Genomic DNA, 21,826 nt, shown 5'->3' on the forward strand with positions numbered 1-21,826 from the left:
CAGGTATGATTCTCAAGGTAGACCACTCAACGCATGCAACCAAATCACTTGATACGACCACCTTGTTGGATTCGATAGAGATCAAACGTGTACAGCAGGGGCTGATTCAGTTGCAGATTTAAATGATTTTCTTGTGTGACTCGTGTCCTGACTCCTGATTGCTCAAATTCAGAAAGGAGCATTGCGTCTATGTTATTGAACTCTAAGATACCAAAGCTGAAGTCCCTATTTAGACACAATTGTTTACTGCAAAACAGATCATAGAGCATGCCAGAAATTTCACCACCACACGCAATAGAAAAAATAAATACATCATGACCCATAACTCATTTTTATATTTTGACCCAGAACCCATTTTTATGTTTTCAGTGTTAGCGTAACTCGGTGGGTAGTTGGATGGGATTACCAAGCCCAATCCAAAACCCAGGAAAGGAAAAAAAACCTAAGATGGAACAGGGCTAATTTTAGGCGGGGAAGCAAACACAAAGTAAGGGGAAATAATGACAACACTAAAAGGTAGATTAACAAAATATTTATCATGTCAAACTGTGTGCCTCTTCGACACATCAACACTGCATGGAAAAAACAATACAAGAGATTGTCCAGTTGACAGAATTCAATACCCATCTCTCCATGAAGAAGTAATCACAACACTAAATGGTAGATTAACAAGGATATCCATCATGTCAAAGTGTATACCACTTCGGCACATCAACACTGCATGGAAAAAAAAACACAAGAGATTATCCTGTTGGCAAAATTCAATACCCATCTCTACATGGGGAAGCAATCACAACACTAAATGGCAGATTTACAAAGATATCCATCATGTCAAACAAAAAAATATAAGAGATTGTCCTATTGGTAAAATTCAATACCCATCTCTCCATGGTCTCCATTTCCTACTCCTGAAAAAAAAAAAAAAAGATTAGTTATTATTTTCTTTTTTTCTTGTTTTGGGAGAGGGGTTATATTTATTTTTTCTGGTGTGGATGAGCTGCATGAAAGACCTTTGGCAATTTTAGTCTGTTGGCCAGAAATTGAAATATTTTACTTTGGAGCACAGTCTGGACCACTTCTTGCTTCCGATCAAGTAGAAAAAATATTTGATGTAAGTCCCCTTTTTCCCCATTTTTTAGTGGGAATGTGTATTTCATTAGTGATCCTTTTCGAACCTTGACATGTCACATGAGTCTGAATTTCATATTTCCGTATGTGAAAAGAAGAAATATCTCCATATACTAGATGCTCGCTAATGAGTATTGCGTCTTCAAAATTGTAACCTTCCCATGGCATATAGGCTACTAATACGTTTTTTCCCAAAGCGAGTTCACCACCAACTGTAGCGGCACCGTCTGCTAAAATTTGTGACTGATTTTTCGATCAAAAGTACAATGTGAAATCTTCGGTTTTTTCCTCTTCCTCTATCCCATAGGTACAACGTTTGAATCAATAGCAAACCCTTTCTTCTGTATGAATCGATATTATTACATTCCAATTCTTTCCTGACTCCTCCCAAGGAAAGTTGTTAGATTGAATCTACAAGTGTCCCTTAGAATGCCAATGGTATCAAGATGTTGGAAAAATATGTTAGTCTTAAGATCCCTAGTGTGATCAAAATATCTGCATAGTCATTAATAGAACAAGGCTTCATAGTGTAGAGGCAAAGTAAAAAAGATTTCTTTTGATGTGGGTGAAGTTCAACAAGGAACCACTCCACTATGAACTCAAACACTATAGTGGCTGAATCTTAGTCCTCAATAACTAATGTCTGATAATATCTTGCTCTAGTTACTTATAAAGGTTTCTTTTTATTTATTTTTCCTCACTTTTTCCGTTTCGCTTGTCCTTTCATCCATTTATAAATCTGCCCACAGTGCAGTCTCTCTCTTTTTACCTGCTTACTGAACCATGGATTCCACCCCTTCAGTGTCATGACACTGCATCAGAAGGTTCATTTTTTCACTCTACCAACTGGATATGATGCACAAAACTGGTTCGCTCTTGAGTTTCTAGCTCTAGTTCTGTAGGAAAGAAATCAAAACAAGCAAATGGAGGTCGACTCAGAGATTTATCTGCAAATTTTGTGGTTAGATCCTTAGACTATGTTCCAGTAAGTTGATTCAAGGAGTCATTCGGATAGGTTTTTGTTTCTCTTCTGTTTTGGACCATATCTCAGTATTCAGATATGTTAGGAGGGATTTAATTGCTACTGGAAATTAAGTTTCCTTTGATCAGTTGGACTTATTAGAAGCATCTGAGGAGTTTTAGTTGACATTTGGCCCTCATGGAGTTTTTTTAATCCTGAAATCGTTTTGAATAATGTGTTAATTGTGGTGGTCCCTAATACTGATAGCGAAGAGGAAGAAAAAGACCTGGGTAGTTTACATAAAACTCGATTTTCTCTAATGCCATTTTAGTTGGGGACAGGGACCTTGAAACATGGGACTACAGGTGCAATTTCTCCAAAGTTGAAAAATTAGGTCCTAGACCTCAATGCAATTTCTTGAAGTACAAAACAGTTGAACCAAAACCAGTTGATGCAAATCACATCCCTTGGAAGAAGAATTTTTGGATTTAGGTTTGGTTCAGTTTTTGGGGTCAAGTTGAACCTGCTGTTTAATAAGTTAGGCCCAAATTTAAGTCCCCAGTAGTTTTTTTTTTTTGGGTGTAATACAGACCCAAATATTACGGGTTTAAGGCCTATATGGGATTAGGTTGTTAGTTTCTATTTTATAATAGTTTCTCTAAGTTGTATTGGTGGTTACTTCTAGGCTAAGTTAGAAAGAATTTGTTGGATAGAAACCAGGATTTTCGTATTTGATAAGGGGCATCCGCTACTCAATTCTTCACATTTGCCATCCTTTTTTTATGTAGTGTTATATAAATACTTGAAATTCTCAGCGTTTTTTCTGTTCTTTTTCCAGAAATACATGGCACATCTTCTTTCTCATGGAGAGCTTGGTGGGAGTGGCTAGCCATTGATCAAGCATTCACCACATCCAGTTATAGGTATGCAAAATATAGTTTGCATAGAACTCTGAAGGCCATAGGAACTGTTTCTTGACAACAGAAGCTTTGCCACAATGACAAGTACTTTCAGTGAAACATAAACTTCCACTAAACTCCAGTAAAGTCTTGAGATCGGGTCAAGAGATAACCTACCAAAAACCTGCTTATATCGGATCAAGAGATAAAACATCTTGAAGAATTGATTCATGGATTCGGGGCAATGTTAATTGAGTTGGATAAACAAAGTCTGGCTATTTTGAACAAAGTTGTTCAGCTAAACTTTGCATTTGATACTTGCTAGAAGTTGTCCAAGCAAGAGAAATACTTGGCCGCCAAGCTTTCTCAATGCCAATTTGATCAACTCCATGGTCAATTTTTGCATGTTATTGCAGAAAAAGATTCCTTGCAATCAGTCAATGAAGATCTAAATAATAAGGTCGCTGAGCTGCAACAAGTTCAAGAATTTGTGATGGTGCAACATTCTGAGGAATGCCGTTTAGCTGAGGAGAAAATTCGGAGGTTGGAGTCTAAGGCATCGCTGACTCTTGTTTCAAAGAAGGCCGAGTTGGAGATGTTGGTCCAAGTTAAAGGAGAACATCAAGAATCTTATACATGCTTCAAATCAATCTGAAAACAAAATGGTATGAAATATTTGTTTGCTGATTTAAGGGTAAATTGTAGAATGTTACTCTTCTTTTCTAAATCCATTTTATTGGACTTTGCAGCAAGATTTATTGCTGAAAATTTCAACATTAGAATCTGAGACCAAGATATTCAAGAGAATCACAGGCAAAGCTACTAAAGAAAGCAGACAAAATAGAAACTCTTGAGAAACAGATTGACAAGCATTTGGAGCTTGTGGAGTCCCTTGAGAAACAAGTCAGCCCAGCTCCATGATAGTTCAAAAGAGAAGGAGCAGCAACTTCTGCAATCAATAGATAGTAGGAAACAGTTAGAAGATAAAAAAGAAGAGGTTATAGAAAAAGTTGGAGTTTTTTGGTATTGTTATGTTAAGAGAGCTTAGTGAGTATTTAAGAGAGAAATTATGTTTTTGCAGATTCAATCATAGCTAGCAGTAGTTGAAAGCAAACTTGTAGAAGTGAAAAAGCAATATGATTTGATGTTGGAAAGTAAACAATTAGAGCTATCAAAGCATTTGAAGGAAATATCTCAGAGTAATGATCAGATTTTATGTTTTTCCTATTCAGATAACTGTAAAAGAAATATGAACAGCTTTGTGAGGTCTATCAACTAATGCAAGACTAAACAAGTGATTGTAGAGAACATAAACTTCTTGACCACTCTCCTTTCCTAAAATATTGATTCAATTGGTGTTTATAATCCAACAATATTGCAACTCTGAGGTCAGAAAGGCAGCCATAGTTAGCATATCGCATCTAAGCCCATCTAGAGAACAAGAAAAAAATCTCAAAAAGCATCCATGAAGTCTTTCTTGGCTTAGATAAGTAAGAGGACAAACTGACTCCAACTCCACCTCCACCTCCACCTCAACCCTCCACCCTCCACCCGAGAAAGAAAAAATGAACTTTGAAAGAGAGGGGGGAGGAAATGATCCACTATCACCACCACCCACCCTTTTAAGCTCATGACCAGCTGTAGCAAATTAGCATTCTGCCTGGGCACACCAACACAAGCATTCCAGGCTATTGCGGGACTAAGATAGAGAAACTGAGAATCTATTTTCATATAGAGCCCACAACGGAGGATTCCGACAATGAAGCCTCTAAAAGCAATCAAATTTTATAGTGAGATAAGAAGAGGGAGAGGGAAACAATTATATACAACAAGATTCTATGTCCAATTTGTTTTTCCGAATCCATAATAAAAAAATCCCTTACCTAATATGACAATGATAGCTCTCAAGCGCTCTCTCTTTTCAGTTTTGCTCGCTCTTGCCAGATAGCTTCACCCCTCTTCCAAGACGATTCTACTACGCAAGATAGTTCTTTTGTAGTCGTGAAACTATTAACATCTGGAAATGAGGTATTACGGTTTAACGAGACGAGAATGGAGGAAGGAAAAAGGAAGAGAGGAGATTAGTGAAGCAACGTATGCAACCCCAAGCACCTTCGGGGTGTGTATTCTTTTTTTTTTTTCTTTGGTACAATCGGGGTGTGTATTCTAAAGGATCAAAATCCTCTGTTTTTCCTTGTTTTGCTACCTGCAAAGCGCGACATGTGGACAATAAGGAGACCAACGGTCAAGATTGGGTGAGGCTTATTACATCCAGTGCGTTGGTCTTAAAGTTGTCCACGTGTCACATTTTGCAGGTAGCAAAACAAGGAAAAACAGGGATGAGAAAAACAAAGGATTATTTTCCTATTCTAAAAAGATGAGTACTGAATTCTTTGAAAAGGAGGGAATAGAGGTGAAAAGTGCACCATTTTTTCAGAATTTTAAAATCTGTATCATGGGCTTTGTATGGCCATTGGCCACTCCTTTGTAATTATACTTTCTATTTTCTACTGTCCGGAGAATGGTTTGAGGATTTTAGCCCATAAGCGCCAACATGTTAATTGGGGAACCAATCCAAACCCCTGCCGGATTGGACCTTATAATGCCTCTTCTACTATCTTAAAAAATAAGAATAAAAAATATAATAAACACCAATGGACCTGTTTCTCTATTTAATACATCGAATAGACCAGTCTTGGGGATGATTTGGATTTTATGGAAGAAAAAAAAGGGGAGGGATGAGGCTTTGGGACCATTGATCTATGGAACTTGTCAAATTTAGAATCAAATGGTTAACACATAATTCATTAATAAATGGTTGGCTTCTACCATATGTAAGATATGGGGGGGGGGGGGAAGGGGCTACCTAGTTGCATGTTCTTATAAGCCCTAAATTTTGAATTTTGAATTTAACCACTCACTACAATACAGGACATCACATGGCAACAACATATATTTCCCCATAAAATATCACTATGGACTTATTTGGGAAAGGGTAGAGAGCAAGGTTTCATAGTGTTTTTACAACTTATCCTATGCATTTGCATTATAGACTGGTAACTGATCAAAATGCAAACATGATTGGATATTTTTTTTTTTTTAATTCATTAACTAAAATGTTTAAAAACATCCACCAAAGTTCCTCTGCCATATATTTTAGTTTTTTGTGCATAACAAGGTAAGCCAGGTGCTTAAACATAAGCAAAACTTCGTTAGAGAGCTCGAGCAAAAAATGAACTAAAAAAGAGACTTACAGAATAAGAAAATGATGGGAATGAGGTCCAAGGCCACAGACTGATGTTGGCATTCACAACTAGGTTATCCAAAATCTCTAAATCACTCCAGACTTCAATCACGTCCCATCCTTTGTCCTTTGCTTTCTTCAAACTGTGGAAAAGGCTTCTAGCATCTGCCTCAATACTTTTTCTCATCATCATATGGTCTACACATATTAAAACAAAACACCCCCTTAAGAGAATGTCATAAGCCTAACATGAATGAATCTTACCTTGCTTCTTCGATGATCTCATTAAAATAAAACAAGTACTAACATCAATTGATTTTTTTTTTTTTTTTAAGAAAAATTGTGACTTCTTTTTTTTTTTTTTTTGTTATTTATTATGCCACTTGTCACATGAGCCTTGACTTGAATCGAATTGATGTTGCCTGCTCTATGATATCATATACAATCTTGTGAAATGATTTCCTTTCATAAGATAAACCAATGATTACTTTCCTACAAAGTCAAGTGTCTACATTGAGGAGTCGGTGTCAATGAACAAATACAAGCTTTGCTACTCCAGACAAATCCATTTCAAATGAATCAACTATTTTCTAAGAGCTCGGGCCACCTTAAGAAAAGAAATTATACATATAGAGTCATGTTCCATAAGACTCATCATAGTTGATTAATTTTTTTTTTTTTTTAATAAAATCAAGTGTTTACATTGAGGGAACTCTCTAAATGCCAATCCGAGTGGACATTATAATGTATTCTCTAGTAGCCTGGTAATATTTAGAAAAAAAAAATGGAAAAAAGTGAAAAAAAACTGTAATATTTTAGGAAAGAGTAAATCTGCCTAAATATCCATTTAGATATAAAAATATATTGATTCTTTTATCACCAATAGGTTCATTGGTCACAATAAACACTCAAATCGAAATGAGAAAAAGGTGAAAGAGCATTATGAAAGCAAGTATCAAACAACAATTGCCACTAAGGTAGCGATTCCTTCATTGCGCCATTACTCTACCATCTATATTTCAAATTGGCTTGTTACACTTGATATTCTTTTTCAAGAAGTGTTGAAGCATTAATAGATGAAATTGATTTTCCATCTTTGTCATGAAAAGGATTTAGAATTTCTCGTTCATTCGAACAACTTGACTGTGTCATGAGCGGCATGTTGAAATTTTTTATTGGCCAAATGACTTCAGTGTTTGCATTGATAAGATAGTGCCAACGAAAAAATACAAGCTTTGCTAGCTAGACAAATCCTTTCCAAATGAATCAAATATATTCCAAGAGCTTAGGCCACATTAAGAAAAGAAAAATATAAATATCTATAAGACATTAAGGAAAGAAAAATATAAATATCTATAAGAAAAAACTAACATTTCAAATCATGATATCTAGAGAGACCCTATTCCCCAAACAAATAGAAAGCATATTCCCTAATTTTTTTTAAAGAAACAATTTGCCCTAATTTTTTTCTTCTTTCTTTTTAGAACCAATCCATATCCCATGACCTAAGTGGGTAAAAAAATTAAACTTAATAACAATTAATGAATCTTGATGGATTCGAACCACCATTTCTTGGAGATTCCCCAAGTGTTTTACCTATTTGAGCTAAAGACTCATACAAGTGGTGAACTTTATGTCTTGTAGTGCTATTTTATTCATTGCTATGTATGGAACCAAATTATGTAAGAGAAAGCACCTTCAAAGACTACACCCAAATCTCACAATGCAATTTCAATGAAAATGCATTATTTCCAATAAAGGATGTACTTGTTTTCACAATCTCAGTCCTCCAATCAAGGAAGTTTCAAATTTTAAAAATTTCATTAGTTTTATTAATGGAATCCATAGAGAAAGGTGTATTTACAGCAACTCCATTTAAGGCAAACCTCCAATAGTGAAATTCCCCAAATAACAGCACCAAAATGAATACATTCTTTTCACAAACCAAGCAGCCCAAAAGTGAGCCCATACAGTGCAGCAACATTATGAAGTGATATTTCAAAACCTTAAAGCTTATCAAAACTGCTCAATTCAATAAAGATGGAGAGAAATTTAGTAAAGAAAATAAAAAATACAATGATGATATAACATGATAACTCTTTCGTTTCTATGCAGCCATTTCTAATTGAAGCATTTAGTCTCATACATAGAACAAAAGAACAAAACTTCATTCCATATGCTCTAAAGCTGGTTGACAACTAGTACTGTTCACAGCCCAAACCTTCCCCCACACCCCCCTCCCAAAAAAAAAAAAAAAAAAACCCTCTAAAAATTGGTTGAAAAGCCAATGAAAATATGCGGCCTAATCGCTGATATGCAAGACCCAAAGCTTGGAATAGATGAAAAGCTAATGAATATATACATTGCATACTTCACAGAAACCTGCACAATTGGGGTAAACAGTAGCAACTACTACAAATAACAACAGTAATTCATGGTTTAGATGCAAAAAACAGCAATAATAAGAAGAGAACTTTTATTTTCAATGAAAAGCAGAAGCAGAGAAAGAGAAAGATACAGGGTGGAACCTTGACTATGCAATTAGGGCATCATAGAAGGTGATTAAGTTTCAGACTAAAGACGAAATAGAGGAGGGCACATGAGGGAAGCAACATAACATCCACAATAAACTGATTCAAATGCTTGAAGTTACAGTAAATGGTGGTTACTTGGGAAGTTGAGGTGGCATAGCAGAGCATGACAAAGATAATTTACAAGTGAATCAATCTGAGGCTTGGATTTAAACAGATACTCAGCAACATCAGTGGCATTCTGGTTTTGATGTTAACGGTCATGTTTTTGCATCACTGATCCATGGCTGTGGAAAAATTGGATTGGCCATCGAAACTGAGAAGATATTTGTTGAGATTAAATCTTCCGGGGGTATTGGGAAATGGGAATTGGTTCATTCATCTATGATTTTGGTGTGCTCAATAGTGAAAATGAAGGCGTTTGCTGAGATGCTTTGGAATGAATTGGTAAACTTGATGGATTCTAGAGTAAGTGAAGAAGCATTGTTGTCGATGATGCTCTTGTATGGGGCACTGGGTTTAATCGATAATGCGGTAAGAGTGTTCAATTGGTGGAAGAACAGTTGTTTCTGTTGAAAGATTGATGTTGTGTGTTGTTCTTGTAAATGCATTGGTTAGTTCGGGCAAGCCGAGTCAAGCCAAGATAAAAAATGTCCATTATTCTTCCAATGATACGAATTTATTTAGCTACGATGGAAACTTACCTGCAAGTTTTGGGTGACTCAATCATGCCATCACGTTGTTTTATGAATATAATATCTCTAGGTCAGAAGCAGATGAAGTCGTTGCCAGTAGCATTCTAATTAGGATCTTGATTCAAGTAGGTCGATTTTCAGAGCTCAAATTTTAGTTAGATTCTTGAGACATGGCATCAGGTTTTCAATAGATAAGGGAACTCTTCAATTGGAAACATGTAAAAGATGATTGTGTTTTTGAAAAAATTCCCATTTGATTTAGTAGAGAATTGGAAATAGGCGAATTGAGTAGAGCAATGTACAACCATTATTGAGCTTGAAATAAAACCTATACAAAGTATGAGAACCAAAAAAGGTAAAGTATAAATGAGAAGAATAGATGAATTTTACCAAAACAATGATGATAAGAAAACCCAAATAGCTCTGCATACATCAGAGAAATCCACAATATCTACACAAATTAAAGAGTCCTACCAACCAAGGTTTTGATATGAAACAAAAATGGTAGAATTATTATTAAAAATTGGAGAAACTGAATGGTGAATTTCTTTTTCTTCCATGAAAACAAATTTTAAAGAAGAATAAAAACAAACACTTAGTGGGCGAGAAAGTAAAAGCATATCTCATCAATCCCAAATTGGGCACATAGAGTAGGGATTGAGGGCAATACTCTTGTTCTTGACGGGAAATTAAAAGGGGGTCTTCCTTCTTGATCTCATGAGGGAACCACTGAGCAACTTCTCGCCAATGAGCTTCTCATGGAGAACCTTGTGAGGTGGTCTTTGGATTGTTGGGTTCAGAACGTGACCGAATATCCTCATCCTCGCCTTTGTCGCACCTCTTATGACCGCTGCCACCAACATGCTCCTCAAGATGCTGCGACTACTGCTCATTATTCCAATTTAGTTCACCTTTTACTCTAGCCTCTAGGTCCTCCAATCAATACTCTCTGCTACAACCCACCGCAACACAAATTGAATGTAGGACATTGGACTGTTTTCAGTATATCTTCTGTAATGTTAGGGTTAAACACTTACTCAGTGAGCACGTAAGTCGAATACAAATCTGTCTGCAATACGAGCTGGGAATCTTCACTTCAGATATCTCTGCAACTTGCCGCTGAGAGCGTTCTGTGCTTTACCATCGTCGCTTAGAGCTCGGAGACTGAACCCGCCACTCTCGTTTCTTCGTCTCCGGCAACCATCGATATCTTCCCTCAAAACGAAGCACTCCGATAACACAGAACAGGAGTGTATTTGGGAATTGGAATCGTATTGTCTTAAAAATTGATGTGTATATGGTATAAGGTTATGTAATTAAATCAACTAATCAGATTTTATTATGCCAATTTGAGGAATGAGATTGAACCCAACCATGGATTCCCTTAAACCTTTAGCCAAAAAATAATAAAAAAAAGAAAAAAAAAGGGCAATTTAGCTAAAAGAGAGGTAGGGGCCCAAAACCCTAATCATTATCACGTGTGACACACTCCAAATCTAGGCACTATTTTCGGTGCTTGGCCTCATGGGAGGCCACCAGAGAAATTCCATTTCTTTGGCTGCCACAGGGTTGCAGCCCCGGGCAGCAAGCTAAATTTCGTTCGACATACAGGCATTAGATAATCACCTGGTTCTGAAATCCAAACGTAAGGCTCAAAAGACTGGAAAGACTGGACACAGAGATGCAGAGAAGAAGAAGATAACGGTAAAGTTTGTAAGAGCCAGAGGGGACTGGGAAGTGAAGGGTAGAGACTACCAGGATGTTAGTTCAGGTATATTAACTGAATCAACAAACTAACGGTCAAATGCCGTTTTGTTCTCCTTTTCATTTCTTCTTCTCTATCTGGGTTTTTTGGCCCTGGCCGTTAATAGTTGAAGAGTTGAACTAAAGTTAGAAACCAGAGTAAGAAACCAATTTTTTTTTTCTTGTTTTCTTTTTTGGTTGCTTAATGGTTATATGTTCTAATGTGGGTGAATCAATATCACTCTTTCTGGGTGGTTCTGCTGCTTTTACTTGTTATTAGTCTCTGATTTTTTTCCTTTCTTTCAATCTGGCGCGTTTCTCTGAAATGGGTTTCGGTTCTTTTTTTTCTTCTCCCAATTTGATTGATGTATTTCCTGTATACCTTTATCTTCTGTTAGTTGGAAAAGTTATGTTTTTTAGTATTCTCGCTAGTGTGGAAGTAAACTGTGTTTCAGTTCTGTTAGAAGATAAGTTACAGATGATAATCCACCTTTCACAAAGAAAGGGAAGAGAATAAACCATATTCTACTGTTCTTAAATCTTTTCACGTTTCCTTTTTCTTCGTAGAACTTTTAAATTCTGGGTATGGTAGGTAAGTTGGATTTGAGTTGTCAACAGAGCATTATGTGCTGATAATGTTAATTGATTGCAAATGCATATGGAATGCAGTGTTTTGTGGATTTCAATTGAGATACATTTCTGTCTGTGTCTCTCTCAGTATTAGCAAGGGATAGATTGTGCGAATTTCAAAGGATGTCAGTAATTACTATGTGGAACATGGCTGTGGTAATGTATTTTAATGTGGAATATGAATTAATCAATGTGCTATACTTGGTATTTGTCTTAGTTCATCTGATGAAATTGTTTGTACATTGTGGCATGTTCTCAAGCTATCTCTATGTAGTTAAGAATCTCACTGTCAGTTGCTGTATACGCTCATGGAGATTTTTTATATTTGTTGTACTACTATTCATAAAATCTGTTGCCAAGGTGCTGGGACACTTTACAGTGGACTTCCCAGGCAAGACTCCAAACTAGTTGATTGTCTTTTTTTCCTCCTCTTCCTAACAAGCTGGGAAAGCTGGCTCATACGCCCCTTTGGTTGAACTCCAAGTAAGTTCTCAAAAGGAGTACGACCTGTTTTCTTGTTTACTGAGCTATTGTAAGCAAATTTAACAATGTCAAGGATAGAATGCCACGTCTTCTCATAATCTCGAACTAAGCATCTCAGCAAGTTTCTCAAGCTTCTATTCACTACCTCCATCTATCCATCAATCTGAGGATGAAATGCAGAAAAAAACATCAACTTTGTATTTGTTTTCAACCAAACTGTCTTCCAAAAGTAGCTCATAACTTAATGTCACGATCAAAGACAATGTTATTAGGCAGCCCATGTAGTTGCACTACTTCCTTAACGAATAACTTTGCAACATGATGTGTCAAAAATTCATGCGACATGGTATAAAGTAGGCCAGCTTACAGACTCTAAGAGGGAAGAAGGGGGAAAAACCCTAAGGCCGAAGAGCTATATAAGGAGGCACGGAAGAAAGGGGAAGGTAAGCTCTGAGACCCTCACCATTACTCCTTTATTGAACTGTGCAGCCGACCCTGACTTGAGCGTCGGAGGACTAACCCCGGACTAAGTTCCGGGCCTCCGTCGTCTGTGTTTGTGTAGGTTGGACTAGCGGGGTTTTTTGGCAGCAACAGATTGGCGCCGTCCGTGGGAACGACGGTAATGGTGGGGAGAACCTACAACTTTTATGAGTTTGTGAACTCATTTGGTTGCATCGGTTGGTTCTTGAGTTGGGGTATGAGTCCCAAGGATTAAAGTATCGGTATCGGTAGTCGTATCGGTGGGATAAATTTGAGATACGTATCGGAGGGTATCATATCGTATCGGAGATACGCTAAGATATGCTAAAGATCAAGGATTAAAGTATTGGTATCGCTCAAAGGCTGACCCTCGCTCTATCTCCTCCATTATGTCCTCCATCTGCCTCTTCGAATCCCTCTCGGGGCTTCGCATCAGTCTCCTAAAATCTAACATCTTTCTCTCTGGGGTGTCTGATGACCGTCGAGACCATCTTCTCACTATCTCGGGTTTCTCCCTGGGCTTTCTTCCGGTCAAGTATCTGGGCCTTCCCCTCATCACTTCCAGGCTCTCTGCTCGTCATTGCTCCCCCATCCTGGATTCAATCCGGAATAAGCTCCTGCTCTGGAAGGGAAAACTTCTCTCCTATGCTGGAAGGCTGGTCCTTGTCAAATCCATTCTCCAATCTCTTTACCTCTTTTGGTCAGGAATCTTCTCCATCCCTGCCTCCACTGCCAAAGCCGTTGACGCCTTAGCAGCGCCTTGGCGCTGATGCGGTCTAGAGATGGTAAGGCAGTGCTCCGCCTTATGTGAAGTGGCGCCTTATGGGGTTTTTTTTTTTAAACACATTTTAAAATTACTTGATGAAGATTCCAAATATAGATTTTTTATTGGTAGGTGTATGGTTTTGGTAACACTTGAGATGTATGGGATCAACTTTACTCCACCAAAAATAACCAAAACAAACAAAACAAGAACACGATTCACAAACAGGGTTTGGATTTTGTCAAGGGTTTTAAGAAAGGGCTTTAAGAAGGAATCAAGGAACAAGGAAGAGCCACTGATCCAAGCGACCATTTTGCTCTGGCAGCGGTGAGCTTCATTCTTCTTTGACAGGAGTAGAAATATAGTGGATGACCTTAGGGCTTAGGCACTCATTTTGGCATCATAGAGGTAAGTATAATAAATACTTGTATTTTTTATGTCTTCTTTTCTTTATATTTATAATTTTGTTTCATAATCATGTATTTATATTTTATGTTAATATGATTGATGATTGATGATTGATGATTGATGATTGATGATTGATGAACTTAGTTTATTCACTTTATTGATTTTTTTTCTTAATGAATATCTTACATTGGTATGAATATGAACATTTAATATTTATTTAACGAATGAGTAATAGGATTCAACTAGGATTTGAGCCAAATAGATTGGTTTTATAAAAAAATTACACAGGCACGCTTTAGTCGATTAGGCGACGCTTTATGCCCGCCTTATTGCTAAGGCGCTCCGAAAGACCCTCAAACGCCTCCGTCGCCTTATCGCCTTAAAAACTATGGTTGACTCCCTTCTTAGCTCCTTCCTTTGGAAAGGATCCGAATCCTCCAAATTCCTGTGCTCCATCAACTGGTCCAAAGTTTGTTCCCCCAAATCAGAAGGGGGTCTTGGCCTCAGATCCATAAAGGATACCAACTCTGTTAGCATCCTCAAGCTCATTTGGAAAATTGTCTCTAAGCATCGTAGTATCTGGGTCTCATGGATCTATTCCTACCTCCTAAAAAATGACTCCCTTTGGTCGGCGACTCCCCCCTCTGATGCCTCCTCCATTTGGAAATCCATTCTCAACTCCAGGCCTACTGCTTTTAGAGGGATCTCCCTTTTGATTGGTAATGGCTCCTCTACTTCCCTTTGGCTTGACCCATGGCATCCTGCTGGCATCCTTATCGACCTCATCTCTCCCAGATCCATCTATTCATCGGGCCTTCCCAGATCCGCCTTGGTCTCTTCCATTCTCTCCCCCTTTGGCTGGTCCCCTCCCCACTCCCCTCCCCCTCGAGGACATCTGGTCTGCCCTTCCTCCTATCCCCCCTGGGCATCGTGGTAGAGATGATAGGATCCTTTGGAAGCCCTCCTCCACGGGCTCCTTCACCTCGGCCTCTACTTGGGAATTCATTCGCACAAAATCTCTAATTGTTCCTTGGCACAGAATCGTTTGGTTCAAAGGCCACATCCCCCGCCACAGTTTCACTGTCTGGCGTGCCCTCATTGATTGTCTTCCCACACAATCTTTCCTCATCCACAGGCACATCTAGGCCTCCCCTTCCTGCTGCCTCTATTGGAATAGCCCCGAGGATGTCAATCACCTCTTCTTCTCCTGTCCCTTCTCCGCTTCAATCTAGAAGAAGGCCTCAGATCCATTTGGCCATCCCTTAGGACCACCCTTCCCTTGTCTAGAGAGTGGATATGGATAGATGACTTTTGGTGGCTCTACCTTGTGCGACACTATAGGGAAACTCACTTTTGCAGCAACTATCAAACACATTTGGATAATTGGATGGAGCGAAACCTTCGGAGATGGACTTCCAACTCCCGTTCCTTTGGAAGGATTTGGAATGCCATCTATTTCGAGGTCAGCTCCAAAATTGGCACTATCAGGCACAAACCCATAAGAGATTTCCCAAAGAATAGGCTTATTGTTGTCTCCTGGGGACTGCCGTCCTCCATCATATCCTCCATTGTAGCCCTCCGCCATTGATTGTTCCCCCGTGCTGTAAGGTCCCCCTATTGTGATCTTTTGAGCCCCCAGGTGTTTGTATCTCCCTTCCCCCCTCTCTCTCTCTCTCCCTCTCCCTCTCCCTCTCCCTCTCCCTCTCCCCTTTTCCCTTGTATATTCTTCCTCTTGGTAATGAATTTTTTATTCATAAAAAAAAAAGTATTGGTATCGGTCGGCTAAATTTAAGATACGTATCGGAGGGTATCGTATTGGTATCAAAGATACTTTAAACCATGGGTATGACATCGAAGGACCTATGCGACTCTACTGTTCTAACAAAGCAGCTATAAACATTGCCCATAACCCAATATAGGATGATAGAACAAAACACATTGAAGTGGACTGGCATTTCATCAAAGAGAAGATTGACTATGGCAACATTTGCACACCTTTTGTGAAACAGGTGATCAATTGGCAGAAATCTTCATTAAAGGACTCATCCTTCACCAGTTCAATACCCTCTTATGCAAGCTGGGAATGTATGGCATTTATTCTCCAGCTTGAGGGGGAGTGTTAGAGTTTATGTAATAGGGGTACTTTAGGAACTGTCTTTATATTAAGTTGTCCTAAGTTGTATTTTCCTTTTTGCTCTTTTACCTCTCTAGGGAGGACTATGTAATTTCCCTAAGTTTTTAGTTTGAACCTAATATAGGTGTGAAGAGCAAAATGCCCTCCCACGATTTGCACTCTTCATTCTCTTTCTCCTCTCAACTCCTCTCCTTCTTCTTCCTTCATCTCTTTTCTTCTTCTCCCTCATCTCTAACCCTAATCTCTTTGATTTCCAATTAGAACATGGACGTGGGGTTATATTTTTGTTATATAATGTTTTTATTATGTTGTTCTATTCAATGAATCACATCCAAGTAAAGTAAGAAAACAATTTGTTTTGGTTGATCATAAATTTGATAATGAATCATATCTTCCTTCTTCCTTCCTTATTCCTATGCTAATCTCTTGTCCTCTTTTTCTTTAAGATAATAGTCCTTATCTTAATATTCATTGGAGTTTCATTTAACATTTTTTTCTTTTGATACTATCCTAATATCACTTGATCCCTGATATATTTTCAGTGCCATGGAGCTAGAACAGTGAGCATCTGGCAAGCTACTTTCCACTTTCAAAAGAGGGCATGATGAGGTTTTGATAGGAAAAGCAGTCCTTTAAATTGCTGATGTGCAAACATAAGATTTAGTCACAAGGTTAGGGACATGATGAGGCTATCACCTTAGCTGGATACTTCTTTAGAATGGTTTTGTAAATAATATGGTGAAAGGTTGTGTTCTATTTTTCTCTCTGAAGAAGTGAAATCTTATGGCATTCTGTGGAAAACTGACCAAGGTTGTTGAATTCCTTTCTCAAGAATATGGCAATATGGGTTCTATTGATTTATGGACTCATAGTAGGAAACATTGGGATTCTAGCTGCTGATAAATGTTCTTATTTTATGCTTCCACATCCCTGTGTAGTTTGCTTTATTTAACAACCTCAAAATTGTCAGCTGAATATCAACCAAATTTAACTACTGACACATGCTTGTGTAGTATATATTTAATTTTATGTTGGAATTCTTTGAAGGCCTTTCTTTTTTCTATCTTGTCCTTGTGTATGTGCAGGAAATTTTGGTTAATTGCCTTCAATTCAACTTTGCATTTAAACTTAACTGAATTGAAAAATGAGTACATGCTTCTTCAGTTCTTTGCAGGTTTGATGTATCCTGATGCATGTCCATATAAATACTTGCTTGAGGCCTGAGATCTCTGTGGTTCCATTCTCTTATAGAAGAAAACCAGGGCAGTTCTTCAGCAAAATAACTTGGAACACTGTGTGTCGGCCAGCTTGCCTAGATTTGCATGATAATACTGGTCAAGCTTCAAGTCCAGGTTCTTGCTGTATTGCAGAAATCTTTTTTTCCCCTCTTTCTAGAGATGACAAATAGTGAATTTATAGTATCCCTTTCAAATTTTATAAATTTTGGTTCATGACATGATTCACATGAAATCATATTACCATTATGTTACTATGTAGCCATCCTTTATCACACTAGTCCAGAAAAAAATGAGGTAGATCAACTGGTATATTGGTGTATGCTTTGTGCAAACCATAAAATTGTTGATTTCATAATTTCTCTGTGATGTCAAAGAACTGTAGCTGACTAGCAACCTTTTCATAAATGTATGGATATGCTTCGTCACTTTGATACCAAGTTGAAGCTTTTTAATTTTAAAGCGATGACTTGAAAGGTGTAGAAGACAATAAAGGAAGAGAGAATAAAAAATATAAATGTAGAAGCCAAGGACATGGTCATTAATTTAAAAGATATACCAATTTAACAAGTGACCTCTTTTCAGGGTCCTTATGCTCAGTGACCGGTAAGCTATAACAACTAAATATATGGTAGTACGGTCCCAACAGTTAAATTGAGCTATTGCAACTTGTTGGTTGCGGGTTCGAAACTGGGAAACATCCTCTTCTGTGAAGCATGGGGTAAGGCTGCTTACATTTGCCCCTCTCAGACCCTCCAGTAGCAGGAGCTTTAAGCATTGGGACACTTTTTTTTTATGTGTGGTTCCCCATGTGGCAGTACATGAATGGGTTCATGTGATAAGAGGAAATTGAACCATCTAACTTGGGAAATTATAAGCCATAATCAGCAGCAGAAATGGATTCAAAATGAAAAAAAAAGATGCTATTTTGCATTATTATATTCATTTTGTACTTTTGACAAGGTCCTCTATCACATGGGCCAACTCATGTGCAGCCATATGGTAGGTCTGTGACAATATCAGCACATTAAAAGATCAGCAGTAGCGATAGAGAGGTCAAAGAACTAAGGAAGAAGAAGGGAGATTGATAGAGAGAGAAGAATAGAGAAACTGCCCACAGTTTGTGTTGTGAATAGAATACACAAAACCATGGGGAGGGTATTAATTTATATAATCAATAAGGTCTAAGCCCACCGAACCTACCTAACCCATTAGGCCATTATGCAATACCCAAAACACCCTTATAAACATAAACCACAAAAACAAACCAAACTAACCCAATATAACCCACATGAACCACTTGAACCAAGACACAACTAAATCTTGAACCAAGACACAACTAAATCACCATAAACCGAGAGTATTTTAACACTCCCCCTCAAGCTGGGGCATAGACCTCTCTTATATGTCACTAGGGGTAGTGACTATTAACAGTTTGCTTCATGTCTATTCTTGTCCTATCTCTATTAGGTCTCTTCATGTCTCTTTTTCATGAAGAGCTCTCTTTATCACTTTTACCTCCTGCACAGACCCCATGGATCATATCCACTGCCTCTTTGTTTAGATCTGTTAGTCTGCTCAACGATTGACAAGCTTATAAACTTTTCCTTCTTTTCTTTTGCATCTTGCTTTAGCAACCTTGTAGTTGCTTCTGCTGTAATTTATGTAATGGTCAATTAATTAAAGAATAAAAGAAAATAAATCAAAAAGAAAAAATAAAGTGGAGTTTGCAGATATCTTGGTATTTCATGCCTTCCTGGTCTTCTATTCTAGTTTCAGTTATGTATTTGAAAAATTCATTCTCCCAATTTCAGTCTGTATTGTGTCCTGTCACCTATGTGTTTCTAACTTGCAGGTTTGAGATATAAAACTTGGTCCTTTCAAGTCATCGAGAAAATGAGAAGTGATGAAGTTGGAGAAAGAAGCTTTCAGGACTTCCCTGTGTCTTCTTCTTATGAAACTGCTATGGAAGCACTTTCCTCTCTCATTTATTGCCAGAAGCGTGGAGATAAATCAAGTATAGATGGAATAACTAAAGGTAGATACGGGAAATTGGAGAGGATGCATATATATCTTAAGGTAAATGCGAGTACCAATTATAGTTTTTTTTTTTGGTAAATGTTTCCTGTAAGTGCAAGTACCAAGTTCATGATTTCTATAAGATTAGGTTGGTAGTTTGGATTATATGGGAATGGAGACCTTACAATTCTCGGCTTGTCATCATACTTTCAATGTTTCATGCAATTTTAAAGTATCAGTACCGGGTATCGTATTGTAAGGTTGATTTTAAGAGATGAATTGTATCATATTGGAGAAATGCAGGATACACTAACAATACGGATAAAAACGATGAAGAGACAGATGGATGTGATTAGGATGCATATAAAATACAGTTTTGAAGCATAAAACACTTTTTATGCAATATGTAAAAATGCATATCAGTTTGATGCAAGGATTTGAGTCATTTTTACCTAATCTATGGATTAAAAAAAAAAAAAAAGATTTGCCCCCCCCTCCGAAAAACCTCTTTTTTGCTTGCTGAAATAGTTAATATTAGGGTCTTTTTTAGTGCTAGATGGTTTTCCCCAACTCAGATCGGAGCCAAAAAGAAGTTTCCAAGGCCTATTGCTTGCTCTCAGTTTCGTAGCCGACTCATTGTTTCTGTTTTGTAGGTTTAAATGAGGCATATTGAGAGTATTTACCTGTATCGATCCATATCGGTCCTGTATTGGACCGTACCATATCGGACAGTGTCGATCCATATTGGTTGATACAGAGAAGATACAGATTGTTTTTTAAAAATAAGTATCGTATCGGTCATTACTGACCCGAGAAAAGTACAGCTAATAAGAAGTTTTTGTGTTCATATTAAGCAACACCTAATCCCCCATCCCTCACCCCTCACCCCTCACCCCTCACCCCTCACCCCTGAAGCTTGCAAGAAGAACAAGTTGCTCATGTGAAGTAATTATGAATGAATTTCTTAATTCTAAAATATCAAGTGTTACTCAAAACTTCCAATTACTGGGTTCAGTACTTCAGTTCATTTTCTTTGTAAGATCTCTGAGCATAGTTGTCACGGCGCCAAGGCGAACCAAGGTAGTGGAGGGTTGTCTAAGCGCTTAGGCGAGAAGGCACCCGCCTTAAGGCAAACAAGGCGACCAAGTGTTATTTTTTATTTTTCCCATTTTCTAACATTATTTAGTAAGCTATATATACCTTGTATTATAAAAAATCAAGATTAAACAACATCAAGTCATTAAAAATCAACATTTAGCCATATTAAATCATAAAAAATTAACATTAAGTCATATTAAGTTATAAAAAATTAAAATTTATAGAAATGCTCTTGTTCTATAATAAGTTTGATTGGTCAAATGATATTATTTTTACATGAGACCTTTTATATTAGTTATAATATAAAACTAGCTTTCCAACAAATCTAAAATTACTTAAATCTGAGTTGTAATGACAAAGTTATGCTCCAGTCAAACTTTTTTTTTAAGTGCTCAAATGTTGTTAAAATTGCCTGAATGAAAATAATTTTATGGATATCAAAACAAAAAATTATTTTACCAGACTTTTGGTTTTTTGCAATATTTTAACGTGATAGAATTTATAAAATTTTCATAATTGAGAAAAACCCTAGCATTTAAAAGTTGAAAATCGCCCCTATAACCAAAATCCATTTTTTGTTCTTGGACTGGGGGGTTGACTTTTTATCCTTTTGGATTTTGATTTTTAAACTATTTTTATTGAATTCAAATAGGGGTATTTTCTTATTTATGAATAATATAAAAAACATTTACTTAAATGATACTTCGCATAAACAAGTGCCAAAACATAAGGCGGCATACAGTGCAACAAGGCGACTGTTGCCTAGGCCCCAGGCAAACTGCCTGGACGCCTAGGCGACACCTTGACAACTATGGTTGTTATGGCATTTGTCCAAGAACCTTGGTCACCTAGGTGCCTTGTTAGTGTTTCCTTGCATCCAGGCCTGCTCCAACGCCTTGGGTCACCTAGATGCTGTGACAACTATGTTTCTGAGAATTCTTTTAGGTATTAGGTGAACTTTGTTTAATTTAGTGGTAATACATGGCACACACATTCTTGAGTTGAGCCCATGTCTGACTCTTGACTCTTGAAAACAAGTCTAAGACACTTGTCATGGAAACATTAACTATTTTAACGTGTGTTGACTCTTCAAAATGAAGTTCACTCGATTTGAACAGAGTTGGAATGATATTGCATCAACAAGATGCTCCAACTTAACTGTATTGAAGAAAAAAAGGAGGTGATTTATTTTTTCCACCCCAAATATATATGCTTCTAAAATTTACAAAGAAAAATTCGTCATCTTTTTGTCCTTTAGGTCTAAACAAGTTTGATGAATCATATATGTATTGAACTTCATTTAAAGTGAATATTATAGAGGCTAGAGGCTTAGTCATATTCATAGTTGTCAAGGTGTTGCCTAGGCAGGCACTTG

General features: G+C 37.4%; 1 protein-coding gene and 1 long non-coding RNA gene across 10 annotated transcripts in view; one reads left to right on the forward strand and one right to left on the reverse strand.

Moving 5' to 3' along the window:
- Positions 1 to 488: 488 nt before the first annotated feature.
- On the reverse strand, positions 489 to 10,807 carry LOC122061581. 4 transcript variants are annotated; one of them, XR_006134685.1, is made up of 5 exons: positions 10,496 to 10,807; positions 10,129 to 10,407; positions 6,243 to 6,430; positions 4,872 to 5,005; positions 3,698 to 3,937 (listed from the first exon to the last, which is right to left on the reverse strand). It is a non-coding gene; the product is annotated as an uncharacterized LOC122061581 (long non-coding RNA). The 4 variants fall into 4 exon arrangements; XR_006134684.1 differs by lacking the exons at positions 3,698 to 3,937; positions 4,872 to 5,005 and adding an exon at positions 489 to 717; XR_006134682.1 differs by lacking the exon at positions 4,872 to 5,005.
- Positions 10,808 to 10,952: 145 nt separating this feature from the next.
- Positions 10,953 to 21,826, forward strand: part of LOC122061580 (folylpolyglutamate synthase-like) — a 63,324-nt gene continuing 52,450 nt past the window's right edge. For 3 of the 6 annotated variants that reach the window (XM_042624922.1, XM_042624927.1, XM_042624926.1), the window contains exons 1-4: positions 10,953 to 11,229; positions 16,642 to 16,770; positions 17,264 to 17,451; positions 19,190 to 19,413. In XM_042624922.1, the coding sequence (XP_042480856.1) occupies positions 17,289 to 17,451; positions 19,190 to 19,413 (387 nt within the window). In that variant the 5' untranslated portion in view covers positions 10,953 to 11,229; positions 16,642 to 16,770; positions 17,264 to 17,288. The other 3 variants (XM_042624924.1, XM_042624923.1, XM_042624925.1) reach the window with 3 other exon arrangements.

The sequence above is a fragment of the Macadamia integrifolia genome, chromosome 14 (assembly GCF_013358625.1).
Source record: "Macadamia integrifolia cultivar HAES 741 chromosome 14, SCU_Mint_v3, whole genome shotgun sequence".
NCBI classification, from domain to species: Eukaryota; Viridiplantae; Streptophyta; class Magnoliopsida; order Proteales; family Proteaceae; genus Macadamia; species Macadamia integrifolia.